The sequence below is a fragment of the Pimephales promelas genome, chromosome 17 (assembly GCF_988280905.1).
Source record: "Pimephales promelas chromosome 17, fPimPro1.hap1.1, whole genome shotgun sequence".
In the NCBI taxonomy this organism is placed as follows: domain Eukaryota; kingdom Metazoa; phylum Chordata; class Actinopteri; order Cypriniformes; family Leuciscidae; genus Pimephales; species Pimephales promelas.
This window is the reverse complement of record NC_142785.1, coordinates 5,918,547-5,942,119: the sequence shown is the minus strand read 5'-3', so window position 1 is coordinate 5,942,119 and position 23,573 is coordinate 5,918,547. Positions and strand designations below refer to the sequence as shown.

At 36.8% G+C, this 23,573-nt stretch overlaps 1 protein-coding gene and 1 long non-coding RNA gene across 5 annotated transcripts in view; one reads left to right on the top strand and one right to left on the bottom strand.

The window, feature by feature from the left end:
* Positions 1-23,573, bottom strand: part of ppp1r9bb (protein phosphatase 1, regulatory subunit 9Bb) — a 34,339-nt gene that overhangs the window by 2,682 nt on the left and 8,084 nt on the right. Inside the window, exons 2-8 of one of the 2 annotated variants that reach the window (XM_039685460.2) lie at positions 14,695-14,827; positions 12,267-12,387; positions 12,071-12,175; positions 7,815-7,950; positions 2,774-2,923; positions 1,838-1,891; positions 1,124-1,353 (exon numbers count right to left, since the gene is read on the bottom strand). In XM_039685460.2, the coding sequence (XP_039541394.2) occupies positions 1,124-1,353; positions 1,838-1,891; positions 2,774-2,923; positions 7,815-7,950; positions 12,071-12,175; positions 12,267-12,387; positions 14,695-14,827 (929 nt within the window). The remainder of the gene's footprint in view (positions 1-1,123; positions 1,354-1,837; positions 1,892-2,773; positions 2,924-7,814; positions 7,951-12,070; positions 12,176-12,266; positions 12,388-14,694; positions 14,828-23,573) is intronic. The other variant, XM_039685461.2, reaches the window with a different exon arrangement.
* On the top strand, positions 15,560-18,179 carry LOC148971045 (uncharacterized). Of its 3 annotated transcripts, none has more exons than XR_016146988.1 (5): positions 15,560-15,708; positions 16,830-16,948; positions 17,056-17,211; positions 17,559-17,655; positions 17,839-18,179. It is a non-coding gene; the product is annotated as an uncharacterized LOC148971045 (long non-coding RNA). The 3 variants fall into 3 exon arrangements; XR_016146989.1 differs by lacking the exon at positions 15,560-15,708 and adding an exon at positions 15,807-16,454; XR_016146987.1 differs by lacking the exon at positions 15,560-15,708 and adding an exon at positions 15,808-16,518.

Genomic DNA, 23,573 nt, shown 5'->3' with positions numbered 1-23,573 from the left:
GAATATGAGAACTTACTTTATATTAAGCTTTAAAAAAACTCAGGGTTAAAACTAAATCAGACCTTTATTAAAGGGTTAGTTCACCCAAAAATGAAAATTAAGTCATTAATTACTCACCCCCATGCTGTACCAACCCCGTAAGACCTTCGTTCATCTTCGGGACACAAATAAAGATATTTTTGATTGAATCTGAGAGCTGGATCAGTCCTACATAGAATGCCTAAGGGACTGGCTCTTGACGGCCCATAAAGTCATTAAAGAAAAGGTTTAAATATTCCATGTGCCTACAGCGGCTCAATTATAAGTTTATCAAGCGACGAGACTACTTTTTGTGCGAAAAAAAACATAAATAACGACTTAATTCGACTATTCTATTACTTCCTTATGGGCGCAAGCGCGAGAACTGAGACGAGGACGTTCTACTCCTTCGACTACTTTTTGTTACCGGCTGCTCCGCTTAGGAGTTTTACCGCCCCCTACCGTATAAGATGATGTGCTGATATAGCTGGAAGCGCAAAACTTTCTGTTTACAAGCAGAGGAAGATGCGCGCTGTACATACGCTTTTCAATTAGCGTATTTTCCGCACTATAAGGTGCACTTAAAAGCCTTTAATCTTCTCAAAAAACGACAGTGTTCCTTATAATCCGGAGCGCCTTATATATGGATCATCATTTTATACGGTAGGGGGCGGTAAAACTCCTAAGCGGAGCAGCCGGTAACAAAAAGTAGTCGAAGGAGAAGAACGTCCTCGTCTCAGTTCTCACGCATGCGCCCATAAGGAAGAAATAGAATAGTCGAATTAAGTCGTTATTTATGTTTTTTTTCGCACAAAAAGTAGTCTCGTCGCTTGATAAACTTATAATTGAGCCGCTGTAGGCACATGGAATATTTAAACCTTTTCTTTAATGACTTTATGGGCCGTCAAGAGCCAGTCCCTTAGGCATTCTATGTAGGACTGATCCAGCTCTCAGATTCAATCAAAAATATCTTTATTTGTGTTCTGAAGATGAACGAAGGTCTTACGGGGTTGGTACAGCATGGGGGTGAGTAATTAATGACTTAATTTTCATTTTTGGATGAACTAACCCTTTAAGATTGTGGATTTGGATTAGTATCTCTCACTTTTGCTGATACTCTTTTATAAGGCGTTTGGCCTTGCTGTATTTGCGCTCTAGAGCCTGGTATTGAGCCTGTGTTTCTTTCAGGTGCTCATCCACAGCCTGGCACAGACTCTGCGCCTCCATCCAATATCCCTCCAGCTTCTCCATGCGCTCCCGATTCTCCTGCATGTTATGTTCCATCTGGACTTTTTCAGCACGCCAGCGCTGCTTCTCCTGGTCTGCATGAGTCAGCTTAACACACAAACAGATGATTACTTTCTTAAACTTATCATGCAAAAAGTAACATAGATCAAAACTTTACAAATGTGGAAAACCGGAACGCTTTGTCAGAAGAAAAACTTCCATATGTGTTCTTTTGAAACATCTAAAAGGCATAAAAATCCATCATTTACTCACCCTCAAAGCATTTTTACTTTTGTAGAACACAAACCAAGAAGTTTACAAAGAAAGTAAGCCATAATACACTGATAATCTTCCCTTCCACCAAGCTCTAAGTCTCATTAAAACATATATATATTCGCACATTCAAACTTGGCGCCTCAAGGCGTGTTGCATCAGGTTTGATGTCAACAATGCCATAAATTATAGGAAGGTTTGGAAAGACAAGTAAATAATGACAGTTTTCATTTTTGGGTGAGCTTTCTCTTTGTCCTAAGAAAACACAGAATTCGATTAGACATATGATGACCAGTTAGCATGAAAAGGGTTATCATACCTTCCTCTTGAGCTGTTGGATTTCAGCCTGAGTCACAGCATGTTTGATCTGCAGCTGTGTCAAAGTAGTAAACATATTAAAGAATGCAACTTATTCTGCTCTTTTGCAATGAAAAAAAAACTCATTTACAGTTCACAATTTCTGAAACTATGGCTCAATATCTTGAAAATCTACATACAAATCCACAAAAAAAAACAAAAAAAAAAAAACGCACTGTACATTAATGCCAAACTACAGACGGGTGTGAAAAATGTAAAACACTACTATCTCATGTCTCTTACTTACAGGAGTTTGTCACACGTACATTGATGCACACTGTTTGTATGCACAGTTGATGAATGTTACAGTTAATGAACTGAACTGAATCGACACTGAAGTGACTTGAGCTGAAAATTTAGATTATTGGCTTGTTGACCAACCTGCTTCCCAGGCGATTTTGAATTTGTTACTATTGTGAAGCGGCAGTGAAAAAATATATATTGTAGCTTGTATGTACATTCTATATATATATATATATATGAAGAGTTCAGATGCAAAAGCCTCTATAAGTGCCATTTGAAATTTTCTTCTAGAATGATCATTTTTATCAAGCTTGTATATTTAAGTTCAGTAATTTCACTTAAATGGCAATGATAATTACCTATTAATTGTTATTTAAGGGAAATTACTGAACTTAAATATACAAGTTTGATAAAAATCATCATTAAAGAAGAAAATTTCAAATGGCATTTAGAGGCTTTTGCATCTGAACTCTTCATATATATATATATATTTCCTAAATCTTTTTTAAAGCTGTGAAATCAATCATTTTACATAGAATAATTAAATGTGGATAGTTTTTAACTTTAACACAAGTACATTTTTCATTAGATACTGGTCAGTACACTTTCTCTGTATGTTTTAAACCCTTGTTGTCCAGCTCAATTTGTGTCTTACTTCTTTATATTTGTGAGCAAGCTTCTCAGGGTCAACTTCCACTGGTGACAGCATGTCCTCATTTTCAGCCAAGTCAAACACCTCTATGGCACTAGGGTATGTGGGGCTCATCTCGTCTTCTTCATCTTCATCAGTGCCATAATCACCCTGCTAGAAGGGAAGGACAAGGGAATAGCCTTTTGTCACAAGTTTTAAACTTTTTTTTTAAATGTCCTAAAAAACAAAAGAAAGATAAAGACTTTCAAGTCTGCTAACTAAACGTGATAAAACACTCTTCCTTTCTTCGCAGATGACAGCTGAAGTTCAATACCAGAACAATCTGATTGTATACAAATTTAAGAACAACATGGCAGATATGCATCACTGTAAACTGTCAATGAATGTGGAGGAAACTTTAACGAAATGTTTCCATGTAGATATGAAATTTCGTATGCACTTAACTGCATTGAAAGATCTAATGAGTTATCCAACATGGAAAATTTGGATTACTTTCCATGTTGGATTATAACTCATTAGATGTTTCAATGTTGTTAAGTGCACACGGAATTCCATACCAATGGATTCCACTGAGGCCCTGTTTACACCTGGTATTTAAATCCGTCTCTTTTGTCCAGTTCCACGTCTGTATGAAGATATATTTGGTGCAAAACAACTGAACGCCTGTGACAGTGAAATTTGTAGAGAATAGCCACACATGTGTGTCAGTAAATTTGAAGCCACAGAGAGAAATGTTTTAATAGTTGCACACTTGTAGACTTTTTTTATCTTCCACAAACACAACACAACAGTTACACTTCTCAAATCCTTCATTGCAGGTGCAAAAATACTATTCTACAAATCACAAATTAAGAAACTTAATTGTACTAATTGTTTTCATTTGTTGATTTCAATAAATTAAATAAACATTTTTTTCTTTACTTTTTAATATAAGTGTTAGCCCACAGATACATTTATGAGGGTTTATTTAATTTACTGTAATCAACAAATGATAACAATTAATAAAAGTCACAGTTAAAGCATTGCAAGGTGCAATTTATACGACGAGTTGAAGTTTGCTGTTCTTTATAGGCCTACACGAAGTGAATGCAAGCAATCTTTCAGTCAGTGACGAATTAATAAAAATATTATGAAATTAACAAAACAATACACAATTGTAGTTTAAGTTTGCACTGAAACTATATTTACATTTTTTTAAATAATACAATAAACCTGCGGAGAAAGGAGGCGCGTAAACTAGAATGAGCAGTTCCACACGCATGCCCGGGAAACTCATGAATATTAATGTGGGCTCCGCCCACTGCCTCTACAGATGCACGACCAGAGAATTGCTGCGTCCCAATTCGCCTACTTATACTACGCCCTAAAAGTATGTACTCTTTTTGTGAGGAAAAAGTACATACTTTTGAGTGTGTAGCAAAAGAGTAGGCAAGCTTTGGGACATACTATCACGTCATCTTTAAGGGACAGCTCTGTCGCGTGCTGCTTGCATCCTGTCACCGTAAACTGCCCTGTCAATCATCTTGTCACAGGTAAAATCCTCCATTCTATCTAATTTTATTTCCTACCGTTTCGGAGAGCACGTTCATCTGCCAGTTGTGGGTCTTTCATGCTCTCCTCATGTGTTTGCAATTTGAATATAATGATGCATTTAAAACGTAATGGCTAAAACGTGTCTTTACAAAAGTTCACAGTGCTGCTGCAAATGCAATATAATGTAGACAACATTGAATAAATTCTTTTTCGTTAGGTTAGATACTGATAATTAATCACTCGAAGCTCTTTATCTAAACCTCTCTACACAACCTCCGTATCGACTACGTGTCTGTAGTTTTTTAACACTTTTTACTCGTGTTTGTAGTTCTAACCGAATCCTCGTTAGTGATGTGTCGTTCATGAACGATTCGTTCATTTTGAACGAATCTTTAATATGACTCGGGACTATCGAGTTGTCTCAGGGAGTGATTCGTTCATCTTGTGTTACCCGCGCATGCGCATTGCGCAACATATGGATTCTGAATCTGTACTGGAAACAGAAATGATTAGTTCATCTCTCGAGTCTCGAGTCCGAGTCTTTCGTTCTTCCTGTCAGTCCCATTGAGCCTATGCTGTCAGACCACCGGAAAGATGAATGATTAGTTCATTTGAGTCTTCGGGTTTGAGTCCTTCGTTCTTTAGTCACGTGATGTCACCGTATTGAATACCCAAATTCACAAACTTTTTACAAACTAATTCACAAACCTTTTACAAACAAGCACGTAGATGATGTATAATATAATAGTAGTTAATTAATGTACAATATATAATAAAACACACCACAGATGCATAATATAGAAAAGAGACGGACAGGGACAATAATAAGGAATAAGGAATAATGGACGTTAATGTTTATTGAACATTTGTATTTTAATGCCTATATAACACAATATTCAGACGCAGTCAATAATACGAATCTAATGTTGTATTTGATGCGAGACCCGTGGCCACGTGAGAAAAGAACGACGGACTCAAACCCGAAGACTCAAATGAACTAATCATTCCCCTTTCCGGTACTGAAAGCATAGACTTAATGGGACTGACGGGAAGAACGAAAGACTCGGACCCGCCGAACCCGAACTCGAGAGATGAACTAATCATTTCTCTTTCCGGTGCTGACAGCATAGACTCTATGGGACTGACAGGAAGAACGAAAGACTCGGACCCGGCCGAACCCGAACTCGAGAGATGAACTAATCTTTAATCTTTCCGGTCCTGCTATATCGCATGGCACGGCCCAGCAGACAGCACAGATCAGAGTCAGACACTGACGAGTCAACAGCTAACGTCTCGAGACATGAGAGGAGGAGAACAAACCTGATAAATATGAAGTTGCAAAGCAAAGAACGTCTCGGATCAGGAGGTGAGGTGAACTATAACAGGGTCAGACTGCATAGCCTGAACTTTAGACCCAGCAACTAATTAATAGCTAACGTTACAGTTATTTCAGTTGCTTTTGGCTTTGGCTGCATTACCCTATTATGTTATTTTTACAAATGTAATTAAGATTTTCGTAAGTACTAGATGTATGGGATATTTAACATGACATTTTAATTATATAATTATGAAATGAACGAAATGACTCGATAAAAGATTCGTTCATTTTACTGAACGAGACTCAAAGATCCGAATCAGTAAAATGATCCGAACTTCCCATCACTAATCCTCGTCCAACGCGCAATGGTTTGTGGGCAGTATCAGCCGTTAGAGTGTGCATCGATCTACACTTCGGATTCTGGCCGGAAAAAGTAGACCATCCGGGTATCTTTGAAACACTCATTTCAACATACTACGATTTGGGACGTACTAATTCTATTTTCGAATACTATTTAGGACGGATAGTATGCGAATTGGGACGCAGGGAATGTCTAATTGAAGAGAATAGGCACTGGCTGGTTACTTCCGGGTTCTGGACTGGCTGCAGTAATGCGTCTCTGTCCATGTGGGGGCGCTCGCGGTCGAGTGCAGAATGAATGGGAGTCAATGGGGTTTCACCCCCATAAATCCACTTTTCTCAGGATGTAATTTTTTGTCAAGTAATTTGAAAGTTGCATTCAAAAGGGAGGGCTAAGATAATACACTCAGCTGAAAATTGCATTTTTAAGTTCACTTATCTGTTCTAAAAATCCGTTCAAAAATGTGATGACGTCACACAATAGCTGAATGCTAGCGTGTTCCGGCCAACAACAGCCTAACCTGTAAGAAATCGAAAGGACAAAAGTACTCGTTCATTCGACTTTTGGCCTATAATCTATATTGAACTTGCGGAATCAACAATAAAATCTATGTTGATTTAACGACAAGCAGGTGAAAGAGACACATTTAGCCGTTTAGCCCCATAGACTCCCATTCATTCTGCTCTCGCCCGCGATCACCTCAAGTCGAATTCTAATGGAACTGCAACCAGGATGATACACAATGGGGCTAATAGGAAGTGCCAAGGCTCTCCGTTAGACGGGCTCTGGCACAACTCACTTTTGCACCACATTTCACGGTGCACTTGGTGCAAAAGGTAGAGCGGGCGAAACTTGTCTCCTGAAATCGAAAAACAGTGTATGAGATTCGTAGCAGCAGATTCAAGCAGCTGTAGTTATGTACTTGTGTTTGTGTATATACAAGACATTTGTGAGAAACTATTCTACAAGTGTGCAACTCTCATTGGATGAATTCACAAACTGATTTGCAGATGAGCTAAACATTTTTAGCAAAAAAATGCGTTTTGCACCATATTCACTGCAGCAACTGTAGCAAAAATGTGAGTGTACGAGTTTCTTAATTTGTGATTTAGGATTTGTTTAGGATTATTTTTTTTTTTTTAGAATAGGATTTGTGCACCTGCAATGCACAATTTAAGAAGTGTTGTGTTGTGTTTGTGGAAGTTAAAAAAAGTCTACAAGTTTGCAACTCTTAAAACATTTCTCTTTGTGACTTCAAATGTGTGGCTATTCTCTACAACTACAAATTTCACTGTCACAGGCGTTCAGTAGTTTTGCACCAAATATATCTTCATACTTCTGTCCTGATTTCTTCGAGGGGAGGGTCTATGAGTAGGTAAATGTATGGGGGTTTTATTCAGTTCTTTCGATCCAATGGACAAAATAAGCTCACACAATTTACACATGAAAATGGCCGGAGACAAAAGGTGTTCACCAGGTGTAATAGGGCCTGAGGGGATGACGTCTGACCCCCCTTAGCCGGGAAAGATCTGATGGGTAGCTGATGATGATAAAGACAATGATTATTCTGGTATACTGCTACTCTGACATATAGTCAAACATTTCACACAAACCCTAAAGTATTTGAACTAAACATAACTGTCCATGAGTGCTTCAGCAGCTGGTATTCTTTTACCTTACATTTTACTTTGAATATACTTATCATCAATTATTTTACTATAAGTGGTAAAGATATGCACAAGTACCTGATTACAAACTGTTCAAAAAATCCAATACTAATTTTCTCGGCTCACATATCACACATTGTTCAAATGAAAGCAAGTACACAGTACCTCTTCCTCATCACCCATGTAGTTGCCATATCGTTGCTCCATCATCTCCTGTTGCCAGCGCTCCTGTTCAAGGGTCTGCTGGATGAGCTGGGCAACTTCACTCTGCTCTCCCGGCTTCTCTCTCCCAATAATAAACCTAGGAACAGAGGTGTTTATTAGGCACCTTGTGGTAATTTAAAGTGTTTATCTTTATCTGTTAGTGCTTCCGTATACTAGGCTATGGCCGTGTGTCCACCAAAGTGTTTTTAGCCAGCTGAAAACGCTAGACGCTCTGCTGAGGACGCCGTGCTTTGGGCGCTTGAGAGCGTTTTGGCAGCGCAGCGGTTTTTCCGTTGAGACGTTTCGTTGCTATGATACAGAATATCCGCAGCAGTTGAATGTTGTGACAGTTGGTTGGTGTGGTATTAGTCCCGCCCCTCCTCCTCTGTGATTGGACGGCTGGGTAAAAAGTGACAGTGATGAGCGCTGCGTTTTATCCAAAGTTGAACATTTTTCAACTCCCAGCGACCAGTAAAAACGCCGGGCGCTCGCCGCTTCAGCGTGAAAAAAACGCTCAGTGCCTCGGTACGCTCATGGCGTTTAAAAAACGCGGCGCTCCCATTGAAAACAATTGAAAACATACGCCAGGCGCGAGGAAAAACGCTTTGGTGGACACACGGCCTATGAGAGGAAGGTGCTCTTTTTCTCTCTACTTCTAATGTCTTTTTTTCCTTTAAAGGGGTCATCATATACATTCTCATACTTTTTTAATCATTTTACTTTCTCCTGAGGTCCACTTACAGTGTAATAACCTTTAGAATTAATAGGCCTACTTTTTGTTGCTGTGCCTTTAAGATTACAGTCTAAATGCCCTTTTGCATTCACCAGAATCAGTAACCACCTGTAATTCAACAGCCTTGCATTACATAAAGACAATCTGCACTGAAATGTGTCACTGAAAACTGCAGCCGCTCATTTCTAATGCTGTTTTTTAAAATTTTTTAAAGGATATAAAGAATGGCAGGTGACAATACAGCTAGGTACAGCACAAGATCTGACGGACATTATACACAATTTTAATTTTATGTTCTTTTTTAATTGTGCCATTTAAAAGAGATCTTAAGAACATGTGAAAATATCATATTTATGGTGATATTATGGTATGATGGCAACAATATTTACTGTTGTTTACGTCTGATGAAGCACTTATAGATGCTTCTCTGCAGCTCTGTCTGCCCTCATTTAAATGTATCCATCCTTAATTTCCTCCTTTTTGCCTACATTGTGTGTGTCCCTTCCCCCCTGTGTCTAGTTTAATATAACCCTCTCCTTGTTCTGGCCTCCCCCTGTTAACACTTATCAATCATAATGAAATGTACTATTCTTCTCTTCTAAATACAAGCCTTGTAACACATCATAATTGCAACTGTCACAATGACCCCCATTGGCTGAATGCTGAACGAACTAAGGAAAAGAGCAAAAATTAGTAAAGATCAAAACGATTAATTTCACCATGTTATTGAGAAAGAAATCGGTACAGTGTTCCCATAACAAAGAGACAATTGTAGGCAATTGTAAAATATTATACAAGTCTAATGACAGTGTGCAACCTGCCCTAAATTCACACAATGCATAAAAATAAAGAATTAATCTGATTAAAAGCAAGCTGTCATGAAGTCAAATGTACAAACTATAATTACTTTGTATTTATTGCTGCTTTCAAAACTGTCTGGGACGTTCCTACTAATGATTTCGGAAGATTTAATTATGATGTGATTTGTCCAAGTGATTTCGATTAGGGAATAAAGTATAAATGAGGCAATATAATATTTCTCACACATGAAGCTGTTTTAGTACCAATGTGACTAAATGAATAGCAAAGGATCCATGTAAGAAAAGTAAGTGATGCTTAATATATTCTTTATATATTACCAGTAAATGTTAAAATTCTCGAGGTGCCACATGAACAAAGAAAGACTACGCACCTGCGCACATATATATATTCAAACGCGCATACCTATAGACTAAACATGTGATGCTGTGGTATTACAATTTCTATATGATTTGTTTCAGTGTCTCCACCCCTATGCAACCCACCCCCTTTCGAAATGTATCCACAAGTTTCCGAGGGGCGCTCCTGTAAAAAATAAAGTGGGTGAAACTTCCGGTGACGCGGCGGAAGTAGCATTCCAATGGTATTTTGTGTGTTAGTTAGCGAAGAGGCTAGCTGTTTTTCTGAGAATTATTTTACTATTTAAAGATGCAAATCTTTATGAGAGATGTCGTTACGGAGCTCAGGGACAACATGTGCTGTTCGCGGTTGTATGTATAGCCGGACTAAACTAATTTAGTGGCTTAAACGGGATTGTTTTGAACATCAGCTGAAAACGAAATCAGAGTGATCCTGCCAACGACTGTAGTTTCCATCACCTCCCAAAAGACGACGAATCATCCTGTGTACATTTGTTTAAATTCTTAATATTCTATAAACTCTATCAGCATGTGATTGGCTGTTCGCTACTGATGTTACACCTAAACTCAGGATCAAAGCCTGAGTTGACAGAATACCAAATGTGCCAGTTAATGTATTCAAGCAGCACATTCATTTATAATTTTGAATAAACTCCAAAGCACAATGACTAAGTGTGTATTTTTTATTTTAATTGTTTGTCAGCTCGCACAACTGTCTGTCACCATGCCTTGATGAGTATTGATTATTAATAATGTTATTATAATACTCCCAATCAACTACTGCGGAGGGTAAAGGTACTGTTATTTCACCCTTTTGAATTTCGTTGAGGTTGTGTTCCCACATCGTTAGCTAGTTTGGATCGCTTTAACTTGAATGACTGTCAACTGTTGAATGAACGAGTGTCAAGCATGTCAAATCGCGCTTTGTTTACTTCCAACCGGAAGTCACGCCCACTTTTGATGCAAGGCCTCATGGGACGTAGGAAACTTGTGGATAAGAATAGTTCTGTATTTTAGTTTGTTAGACGATGTTGGAAGAAACTACAGCGACCAGCAATAAAGAACTTCTGCTTGATAAACTTCCACCATCTCCTGGTCTGTTGTGTATCTAGTACACTTGAGAAGAAATAAGTTTACAACAATGCACATTTGCACTCCGTCTGCGTTTTTGTTTAAAAAAAAACTTTTTTCTGAAATTTTCAAAGGCTTTTACCTTGGAATCTATTTCAGGGTTTGCGTTCTCTAGACACCAGGCACTGTTTTGTGTTCACAGTTTAAACTTAATCATGACCAATACCAATTACCAATCCCAATACCATGATTTTTTATCAACCATCCAAATTTCCAGGCTTTCATACTGATAATTACAACATCATAGTTGTGTTCATGTTTGCTCGACTCATAAATACAAATCCTTCCCACATTCATTTAAGCTATGATTAATTCAACATGTGTGCCTACAGCAATGGGTGATATTCAGTGTTTAATGCATTAAAATACAGTGGTGACTGTAGACTAGATGACATGGTAAATAAGGGTGAGAAAATGAAAAAAATGGGTCTTAAAGTCGGCGTGAAACGGAAGTTCAGATTGTCATTTTTTCCTTGTTGTTGTGACGTATATCCGAGTGAAACGGCTTTTTAAATTAGAAAAAAATGTAGGGCTGTTGATTTCGTCCTTCGGGAATTGATTGGATCGTTGGAGGTTGGGCGTTGCAAACAAAATGGAGGCAGATTTGAATGCGATTCTCTGAGAGGCGGTGCACCGATAGCCACACCCTCATCGGATCTGTCCGCACCCTTTCGCCATTCCATGTGACCGAAATACAAGAGAGGTCGTTTCGATGGGAGAGGGAAGGGTAATATCTTTGATTAAAGATTATAAGGGTACATTAATTTAAAAAAATAATGAAGTGCACAGATAAAACATTTATAATAAACACTATAGAATTACATATGAAGAGTTCAGATGCAAAAGCCTCTAAGTGCCATTTGAAATTTTCTTCTAAAATGATCATTTTTATCAAGCTTGTATATTTAAGTTCAGTAATTTCACTTAAATGGCAATGAAGATTACCTATTAATTGTCATTTAAGTGAAATTACTGAACTTAAATATACGAGCTTGATAAAAATTGTCATTTTAGAAGAAAATTTCAAATGGCATTTAGAGGCTTTTGCATCTGAACTCTTCATATAAAGAGATGATTTGTCAAATTTGATTTCATGCCGACTTTAAATTAAATGAAACTAAATCAGCAGGAAGGTGAAACGTCTATCGTAGTGGACTATATCCAGCTGGTCTTACCGAACTGTGCCAGATGTGTTTCTCAGGACAGAGGCCGCAAAACTTTGAGTTACACCAACCAGGCTTGTTCCATCCACCTCCACTATTAAATCATTCACCTGTATCCTGAAAGAGATAAAAGTGTGCAATGTGACCATTATGGAATGAGTTTCAGTAAGAAATAACTATGATGCTGTGGAATATGCATAACATCTACCTGCCATCCCGATGAGCTGCGCCTCCCTCTGTGACGGTCTTGACGAATATGCCAAGCTTCTCCAATCCCATGTCAGCTCCAGCACCCATACCAATAATACTGATACCCAAACCCTCATTGTCTGTTAACGGACAACACAAAATGGAGAATTCAATCTTTAAAACATATCGTACAATGGCTTAAAAATGTTTTTGTACATTTAAGTCACACTTAAATGTACAAACTATAAATAAAACTAAATAAAATTGCATTCAATAACAAAATATCAAACCAAATGAGCAAATTTTTGTGTGACTATTTAAGCAACTTGTTTTGCAATCAATTTTAGTTTATGTTTACAAATTGTAAGTCAGCTCCTCTTATGTTTACATTTACATTACATTTTTTCATTTAGCAGATGCTTTTATCCAAAGCGACAGTAGGACCAACAGTAGGACAACACACGCTATGCAAGAATAAAATAGAAAAGAGTTTACACAGTAAACTTGCAGTTCAATACAGTTCCACTCAAATTTGAGAATAGTCTTTAAAACAGTTTATCGGTGATTTACAATCTCAGACCTAACAAACTAGTTTTTGTGAAAGACTTTAGCTTGAAGTGTGCTTGTGTACTGTTTATTATATGCTTACACAATACACTACTGTATGTACTCAACCATCAAGTGTATGCTTTTTTCTAAGAGTAGAATTGGAATAAAACAGTCCTCACTTCTTCTTTTTTTCCAAGTACATCATCTGAGTACTCCTAGTATACTACATTGTGATCTATTTATTTAGAGTGAGCACACTACTTGTACAAAATGGTTCAGAATAGTAGAAGTATTGTGAAACACACCTTCATTCTCTCTGTTGAGTTTTACTCTTTTGGGTACACTCCTAATCTTTCATTTTCTCCTTAACACACTTTTTTATATGCTATATTGTGAGTGTTGTTAATCACAAAGCCCAGTAAATTTATTATAATTAACAATATAGCATGGCTTTGAGTGTCTTAATGATTTTATTAAACCTTTATTATTACACTGTAAAAAATATATTTTCAAGATTTGTTATCACAACATTTTTTCTTTTGTCAAATCAACTTAAATAATTTATTTAGTTGAGATAACTTATTATTTTGAGTTTCTGATGATTAAATTAATCTCCTTCATTGTATAAACTCACTTTTTCCAGTTCAATCAACTTAAAATTTTAAGGCAACCAAGTTACTTACTTTAAGTTAAATCAACGATATTTTTTACAGTGTATTACTACAACACCATGCATGCATACAATTTTAAAAACACAATTTTCCATTGAAACATTTTGTGCCCAGAGGTATAATCATTTAGTTCTTTTAAAGGGTTAGTTCACCCAAAAATGAAAATTCTGTCAGTATTTACTCACCCTCATGTTGTTCCAACCCCGTAAGACATTCGTTCATGTTCGGAACACAAATTAAGATATTTAAGATATTAAGATCGCTCCTGCATACAGTCCATAGGCTTCTTGAGGGACTGGCTCTTGCTGTCCCCAAAAAGTCATTAAAGACATCGTTAAAATAGTCCAAGTGACTACAGGGGCTCAATCTTAAGTTTATCAAACGACGAGAACACTTTTGTGCGCAAAAAAACAACAAAAATAACGACTTTATTTCAACAATTCGTTTATTTCTCCCTCTGCGCGAGTCAGGTTACTAGTTTAATAGCGTAAGCTTCTGTTATTGTACGTCACACGCATCACACACACATGACCAGCGTCGGCCAATAGTGAGCCTACGTGTGACGTAGCTCTACGCAATCACACTACGTTAACTGACTTACAGGCTCATGGAGAAGGACGTGAATAGTTGAAATAAAGTCGTTATTTTTGTTGTTTTTTTGCGCACAAAAGTGTTCTCGTCGTTTGATAAACTTAAGATTGAGCCCCTGTAGTCACTTGGACTATTTTAACGATGTCTTTAATGACTTTTCGGGGACAGCAAGAGCCAGTCCCTCAAGAAGCCTATGGACTGTATGCAGGAGCGATCTTAATATCTTAAATATCTTAATTTGTGTTCCGAAGATGAACGAAGGTCTTACGGGGTTGGAACAACATGAGGGTGAGTAAATACTGACAGAATTTTCATTTTTGGGTGAACTAACCCTTTAATACTTTTAAATTCAACATATTCATTATTTTTTATCAAACCAGTAACATAATGTCACCACTGTTTTATGACTTTAAAATGTGAACTCCATTTAAAGGTGAACTGCACTATGCCCTACTCTCTCCAAGGGGCAAATCACTTTGAATAGTCAGAAAGGTGCAAGTATTACTGTCTCATACAGTATGTGCATTTGGAACGCGCTACACAAATGTCATTGCTTTTTTATTTCAATTGGAATGTTACATATCAGTAAATTTGTATTTAAAATCCCAGATAAGATCTTAAATGCCCTTTCATTACCTTTCTCCAGTTCAACGGGGAACAGGTCCAGCCTTTCCACACGTTTCTCCAGCTCATACTCGGCAGAAGCAGCCATGGGGTCCACATCATCATTCCTCCTGTCATAGTCCTCATTAGAATAGGTTGTGAACACCTAAAAATTCGAACATACATTAATGACCACTCATTTTGTTGCAGTATCGCATCATTACGAACAGTATTAGCACACCTATGCAAGCTGCAGAATTTGTGAGTGGACTAAATACTTAGTGGCCTGTTCACAGAAATAATGATAACTAAGATAAGTATTAGAGTCCATACCAATGCACAATATTGCTCTCTTTATTATAAGCATGCGCTGCAGTTGTCGCCTGCCACTTTAAATTCTCAAGCTCTTTAAACCAGTATGAATTCTGATTGGTTGTCAATGTTTTTAGTGTTCATCAGTTGGAATAATTCATTTTAAAAATATAATTTCTGTGCTTTTATCAATATACAGTAGTTGCAGTGTGGACTCTGCTATTCTTTTAGATTTAGAATAATTTTTAAAACTCTATCTTTATCGTTATTATGGTGTAAACGGGCCCCTTAATGGGTTTGTTCAAATCAGAGAAGCTCTCTCCAAGTTAACAATATGTTTGTGGGCATATAAGGAGTATAAATCAGCAACAGCCACCTTTTTTAGCCATAAGTATTAATGGATCCATATTTTTCTCTGTTTCTCAGCAACATCAGACTGTCTTACACTGAAAAAAGTGATTTTGTCGAGTGGTAAATATAATCTGTGGAAACCATATAAAATGTACATGATTATTGCAGGCAGCCAACGAATCCTAAAGTAATGGGTAAATTCTACATATGCTACCCATTCATCACCAGTAAGAATCATCACATAGAAAAATGGAGTAAAATATACCCCCAAAACGTGAGTTTTTTGCTTTAAATTGCGCATGCGTAGGCCCGCGGTTTCTTTTTGAGTGAGTGTGGGCGACGCTGGATCCTCTCTCTGGCTGCCATCGAACAGCAGAAGTGAAGGTAAGCTATTAACATAGGAGTGCATATATATATTTTTAATTATGAGACATTACACTTCGCTTTTATTGGGCTTTCGTTTGTTTAACTATCATTACTTGAAATTAAAGTTTGAATCTGTCGATGGCGTCACCATGGCGGAACACATCAAGCCGACGGTCGGCCGTTGGGCACAGATTTCAAAGTTACTATCAGATTTAATGTGATTACCTTGACAAATTATACATTATTAAACATATATAAGACTCAGGTTTCAGTATTTGACCACTGTTTCTGAGAAACTTATAGTGACCATATTAATTAATTTCAGGAGTATGCAATAAAAAACAGTCGATGGCGTTTTTAATATGAATTATGTGCGTCATTCATCCGCTCCCATTCATAAATACCTCTGTCGTCGTCATGACAGAGCTCGACCAAACAAGTGCTTTCAGCTCAAAAATATGCAGATTCTGAGAAATATTTATTGATTATCATAGGTTTCTGTCAGATTTCTGTATAACGTTAGAGGAATTATATTTATTGAATACACCAAAATGGGCCGATGTAATCATAGCGCTGGATACTCCTCGGATGTAGTGTGTTTTCAATACACACTGGCAGCCGGCGGGCGTCGTGTGCACATAATTTATAACGCTACTACATAATATATCACGAAGAAGAGCCACATGACCTGTGACACCTGAAACCACAACAAAGTTTCCAAAGATCGCTGAATACTTGCAGATAACATGATTGCAACGATATATGTATACGCATTATTTGTGTTCTTCAAGCCATGCAGATAACTTCATAATATATTACATTTATAATGTAAGTTAATGTTAATCGATATAATCTTGATAGTCCAGAATACTATAAAATACAATATTTTATGTCCGTTTTTTTTATCCGAAGCCAAGTCAGATCACAGAAGGTTATTTAAAGCAATCGACATGCATTATAAAGTAATTTTGGAGCAAAAACATGGTTTTATAATCTCATAAATTGTAGTGTATTGATGTGTGCTAAGCTAACATGCTACCTAACCCTCAGAATGCACCTGCCATTTATAGCTGTTAGATTTATGTTTTTTTTTTTTTAATAGGATGTTTACTGAAATGTTTCTTTTTTTAAATTTACAGTTGATAGCCTACAGTGTCAACAGAAGTGAAAACGGATCAAAGAAATTGAAGTGGTCAGCCTCAGCCCCTCTGTGGGTGTGTTTATTCTAAAGTGGCCAGCATTATTCACTGAAGCTCAGGTGAGAATTTCTTGTAATTTTTACTTACCACTAGTATACATTCATGTGAATACTATGAGAGCTGGTCTTTAATTTAAAATGTAAATTTTGGTCATTTAACTTCCTAGATCAAGGAGGAGTTTAGACGCATCACAACATATTCCTTGGAGGAGACATTCACACGGAAGCTTGATGAGTACTCACGAGGTCTTTTGCGGCTAATGCGCGCCAAAGGAGAAGTAGCTGGTTGCAAGATGTGTCCTCTGCTGGACACTTTAAATGACGTATGTAATTTTATTTTTTCACAAATATGTAATTATTGATATGAGTGAATTAAAACTAAAGTAATTTGTAAACAATTGATTTGTTGTGCGCAAAGTTGAGCTCCTTACCAACTTAAACCTTTTAACATCAATGTGTGAATTCGGTCTTATCCATCTATTTTCTTTACTGCTTTGTCCATTCGGGTCACAAGATTTTTGAGCCAACCCAGCATTTATCAGGTGAAGGGGCAGTGTTCATTCTGGATAGGTCGCCAGTCTGTTGCAGGGCCGTAATTCGGTCTTAGTATATGTAAATCACTCCCCACTTCGCTAACATTCTAACATCACTAAATTGAATCTCCCTACAGACACAGAACATTGAGAAACATGAGATGCTGTTGTCTGCTGCCTCATTAAAGACAAGACTACCTTGGTGAAAATCAAGATCTTTTCCATTACTACCAGGTATGTCATATTCATAACAGATTTTTGATTAACTCAAAGGATCCTCCTCTCTTCTTGTATCCACCTTCTCCTTTTGCCTTCCACTCCCCCTCTGCTCTCCTTTTAGATAAACTGAAATATATTGAAACAGCATCTTACATTAAATAAAAATGTGCATGCTTTTTGTTTGTTTTTTACATGTAGGAATGTGAGGACTACACAGACAAAAACATGAAGGTGATTGTGAAGCACAATGTCATGGCTGAGGAGGATCCAGATTTGTCTATTGTGATCGAGGGAAACCAAGTAATGGAATCACAGTTTAGATACAACAAAATGTGATTGGACTTCTTCCAGTACTGCTCTGATCTCCTCGCTTCTAGTTTCATTTTCTACTCTCTCCTCCTCCTAAAACAGCAATGTTTTATTATCCAACATTATTGAAACAACATTTGATAGTCCAGTGAGTTAACATGTTCATTACTTGAAATGTTGTGTAAAGTTATTGTGCTGCACTGTATTTTGAGTGTTTCATAAGAATTTTTGGATTAAAAACATTGATCTGATGAACCATGTGAATGTCTTTATTGTGGGGGGTACATTTTACCTTCTCTGAATAAGTAATTAGCTTTGATTTGAATAGATAATTTTTACCTAATTTTAATGAGTAAGTAGCTGTTGATAAATGGAGGTAATTGTTACCCAATTTATGCAAGTATTTAATAGCTTTTTACTTCAGATAGTTTATACTCACTAATATGGATTAAATGTACCCCACCAAAGTCGATGCAAATTGTTACCTCACATTTTTTGGGTAAATTCTATAGATTAGTTTTTACAGTGTAGGTTCCAAATATTATAAACAAGAATTTGCAAATTCACAAAAGCTCTCTTTAGTTTTCTGGAAGGTAATTTATTTTCGAGCCCACTGATCGGATGCAAATACAGGTCTATTGCTGTTTACCAAAAGAACTCGTGTGGCATGCCCTTTGATTGTTAACATAATTTTATCTACGCATGCACCGACAGTGGAATTGAAGTGACTCTGAAAGCAAAGCTGTGTGGGCAGAGCAGGTGTGCCCACTTCACATCAGCTCTTGAGGCTTCACTGTTAGTTTTATATAATCTTTTTAACGTGGGTGCAGCCTGCGCCAACTTAACCTGGCCTGAACACACATGCACATCGCCGAAATGCTGTTTTCAGAGTCTCATTCTGCTTCCTACTGCCCTATTTTAAGGGGAGCAAGATTGTTATTTTCCCACCCAAAGTGGTTGTAACCGAGGGAGACAGTCCATATAGGCTGTGAATGCTCTAAGCCATTTGAGAGAATGAGTTCATGTATTTGCTAATTAATATTAGCACTATTAATGACAATAAATTCCCTTGTTATTTGAGGTGTAACATAAAGCTTTCATAATAAAATGTTGGCAATGCATATGTAACTGTCCATCATTTTGCCAAACAACTTTGATTGAACGAACAACTCAGATCCACAACAGCTTTTGTGCCTACACTCTGTTGTTAGGCATCAACATTGTTCTGCATTCTCATTCGTTTGCTGGAATACGTGGGATTTCATGTGCAAGGAAAGCTGTCCGCCACAAATTGTTTGCCCAAGCGAAGAAATGTGCTGTTGAAGCTGAAAGTCACATCGCAATTGATACAAAACTAACTAGACTAAATAAAATTTTAAAGAAGACATCGCTGAAACAATTTTCATAGTATTTAAAATGTATTGAATTTTATTTTAGCAAATGACAATAAGAAATCTGTTTCAGTCTGCTAGCAAGAGTAAAGTGTGAAATAGTATAATAATTGGATAAAAAAAAAATATTCTGCCATGTAATACAGTTTATTAGCCATTCTGCAGGCTGTTTACAGTTACCAGTCATTTAGAATATGTGTTTTATAATTATATGGTGGCAGTCAAATCAGATGCGATGTTACACCAAATTCCTACTTGTTCTTAGTTCTCACAAGTGCACTTTTTCACACTTTCCTTTAGTTTAATTTGAAAGCTCAAATGATGTTGTCCAATCATTGTCATCACAGGTTCCTATGCATCCACTTCACAATGCTTGCATGTCATTCACTTCAGGATTTCCAAAAGTATATACCATCTGTTACAATGGTCATTTAGTGATTTATATTGTAATACAGATAGATTGTGGATCAAGGTGCTGTAGTTTTGCATATTGAAGAAAAGAAATCTTCAAAAGAAAGATTTCAGCTGACCCTTTTTTTACATGTTCCTGGTCTTATTATGTATTATTCATCCATACCTGTTATTACAAAAGAGATGTGATTTAGAAAATGGATGGATGTTATTCCAAAGAAACAAAAATGGATCTGGTTTTAAAACTTTTAAAATGGGCTGATTTTAAAACAGTGCTTTGAGGTCTCATAGACACATCCCCAACTGTTTTATAATGTAAGCAGAATAATTATGCAGTCTTTATTTCAACACCACAATGCCTTTCAAGAAGTTCAGTGAAAAAAATCAAAACCAAAGAAAATTTTAAAGAGATTTTATATATATATATATATATATTTGCATTTCATTCAACCCTAAATGTATTAAAACAATAATCTGCACCATGTTTGTTAGTGCTATTTTGAAATTAGTTTCCTGTTCGGCTGACATCACCAAACCCATTTTTCATCCACCTATCATATAAAGACTATTTTCAGAATCCAATAAATATCTCAGTGAATAAAATCAAGTCTAACCCTACTTTTTTTTATTCAGAAATAAATCACATTACGGAAGTAAAACGTTGTTTCCTGTTATGTAATAAAACAAAAATAATACCAGACAGTCTTTATTCCCCAGACAACCACCACCATCCTAAATCCTCATCCCTCAATTTCACCCACTCATGTCCTGCCACAAGCATCCCACTGACAGCAGCCCATCCCACATTAAACACAACCCCTGAGAGAAAAATTGTGCTTTACTCCCATCTGTGCTTAAATTCCACCTGCACCTCTTCCCCACTAGCAAAACACCCTCTGATGCATCACATACACCAGCTGAGACTATCTACCATTGACATATGATTCAGTTAGACTGTGTGGCTGGGATTTTTTGTGGTGCCTGATGGACACAAACATCGGATTAAAGAGGGGGAGGATGGCAAGAGAGAGAGGGAGAGACAGTGGAGTTCTAGTTGTGTGAGAGTGCCAGTAGGTCATATCTCTAAACAGATGGTCAGGGATACCCCTCCTCCGCTCAAACTGTCTGCCCTACTATAGGTATGCATGACAATATCCTTACAGTAAAACCCATTATACGAAATACGAATTGCTGTTTCTTGTTGCATGAATCTCATGAAACTTGTCAATGGTTATATTTCAACAACCCCATCCGCCACCACCACCAATAAATTACAAAAAAGAAATGCAAAATGTATATTTCCTTTAGCTAACTTTAAAGGGTCATGAAACCCCCCTCTTTCAGCTCAAGTGTACCTCAAAATCGTTTTGAACAATGCAACTTAAATTGGCGCGGATAGCTGTGAGAGGAACGGAGGGGAGTGAGTGTGGTATGGCCATCACTGCCATCGCCTGTCACTAAAAAGGAGTGGTAAAACGTGAGGAAATGCTAGATCTTATATATATATATATATATATATGAAGAGTTCAGATGCAAAAGCCTCTAAATGCCATTTGAAATTTTCTTCTTTAATGTTGATTTTGATCAAACTTGTATATTTAAGTTCAGTAATTTCACTTAAATAACAATTAATAGGTAATTATCATTGCCATTTAAGTGAAATTACTGAACTTAAATATACAAGTTTGATAAAAATCATCATTAAAGAAGAAAATTTCAAATGGCATTTAGAGGCTTTTGCATCTGAACTCTTCATATATATCTGGCAAAGTTAAAGTCTACACTGAAATACACTGACACTTTATTATTGCCCTTTCAAAAGTAACTGAATGCCCTGCTACATATATTAGCCTACAGTAATCGTAATTCTATTTAAAACATATTAATGTAGGCTACATGTATAATTATAATGTCATTATAAAATATGTAGTGGTTTAAGACACTAAATGCTTTTGAAAATGATCAGTTTACCGCTTAAAATCTCAGAAAATTTGGTTTGGGGTTTCATGACCCTTTAATGTGAAAGTCACAATCTCGTTTAAGTCTCAACCTCGTTACAATTCTATATTCAAATTTATTTTAGTTTTACATCACAATAAAAAGGGGCGGGACGGGGGGGGGGGGCATACATACAAAAATGTTTTGTATGTATGCCCCCCATGTATGCTTTCAGCAGACAAAAATATGTCTGCTGAAACACTTCAAGATCATATGAAGTTCTGACAGGAAAACCCATGTTAGGAATAGTGCTAATTGTCAGTTGGAAAATCATAAACCCAAAGAACCTGGTTGAAAAATTTGTTGCCCACAACCACTGGCGTTTTCTACTCTACTCAGCTTGAGGTCAAGAACAAGAGAGTTGCAGTAAGATTGGTTCAGTTCCAGTTGACAGGAATAGACTGATGAGCTTTAAAAGCACTCTACGTTTCAGCTAACACGTTAGGCAGAGGTTTTTCTTCCCTTTCTCTTCAAACACTCCTGTTACAAAATCTTACTCTTATGGCACATAAATTTAGATTTAAAAAAATCTACATTCGTTAAACATAAAATAAAATATTTTTTTTGTTGCTAGGGATGGCGCTAACAAAGCCAAGGTAATGGATTCGATTCCCAGGGAATGCATGAACTAATATTTAAAAAACATATCCCTTTAATGAAACTTATGTCCCTTTGGATAAAAGTGTCTGCCAAATGCATAAATGTAAATGAATCACTGGAACAGGGGCCATCTAACTTTCTGGCCACATCATGGATATTAATCCAGAGTTACAGAGGTACTGTATAGCTCATTCAAACTAAGTATTCCCAGAACAAATATGCAAAATGTATGCCAAAAATAGCTTATTGTTGAATTTAGGCAGTCATTCCTGAACACCATCTATGTTCAATAATGTAGCTTATGGTAAGATACTGCAAAGCAGCTGGGTTTAATCCTAATGATGTGCTGAAATGGATGAATTAACCACTCATGCAGCTCAAATACGATTAATATGCACTTCCTATAAATATACAATTATAAATATTGAAAATATTATTAAAATGCATTAATAAGCAGCATTTTTAAGCTATGGAAGGCTGCAATGTGAAGTAGGGCAAAGCCACCTTGATGTGAGTACAGTCAAGCTTCCTGTGGTGTCCCTCAGGGACGGAGGTGTGAGGAATGTCCCTCTGTCTCACTCACAGACAGTTCTGGGCTGTCTGCATGATCATGATATATCTGTCAGTTGCCTACAGAAATGGCTCAAAATTCCAGGCCAAATTCACTGCTACATATTCATTCCTTTAGTACTTTGAAACATACCCAAGGCAAGATTCACTGCCTCTATTTTTTCCTGATATTAAACACTGAATGAGATTTTACACAATGTACTCTTTTCCATGCAATTACAATGCCTCAAAAGAATGCAAGCACCCTAAAATTCTATAATATAAAAAAGCAGTCCATACAACAAACATGCAACCATAATACCACACTGAAAGGGGAAATTATCAGAGTATAACATTCATTTTTGGTCTATTCCTCTCACAAAGCTATGGTGCTTTTTAATTTCAAAGTCTGTGTTCTAAAAATGGCTACTTTTTTTGGATGAAACATGACCCAGATATTTCTTCGAGAGTTACACTCACCTACTTATATCTGGAAAAAAAAAAAACTTAACTACAGTTAAAGATTATAAGAAGGGCTCAATGTAATTGTGTAAAGATAAAATAATTTTCTATATTGGTTTTTCACTGGTGTTTTACCCATATTTTGATTTACACATTGCATGTGTTTTTGCGTTAAATTAAACGTCCGTAAACTTACCTTTTCCATTTTTCCCC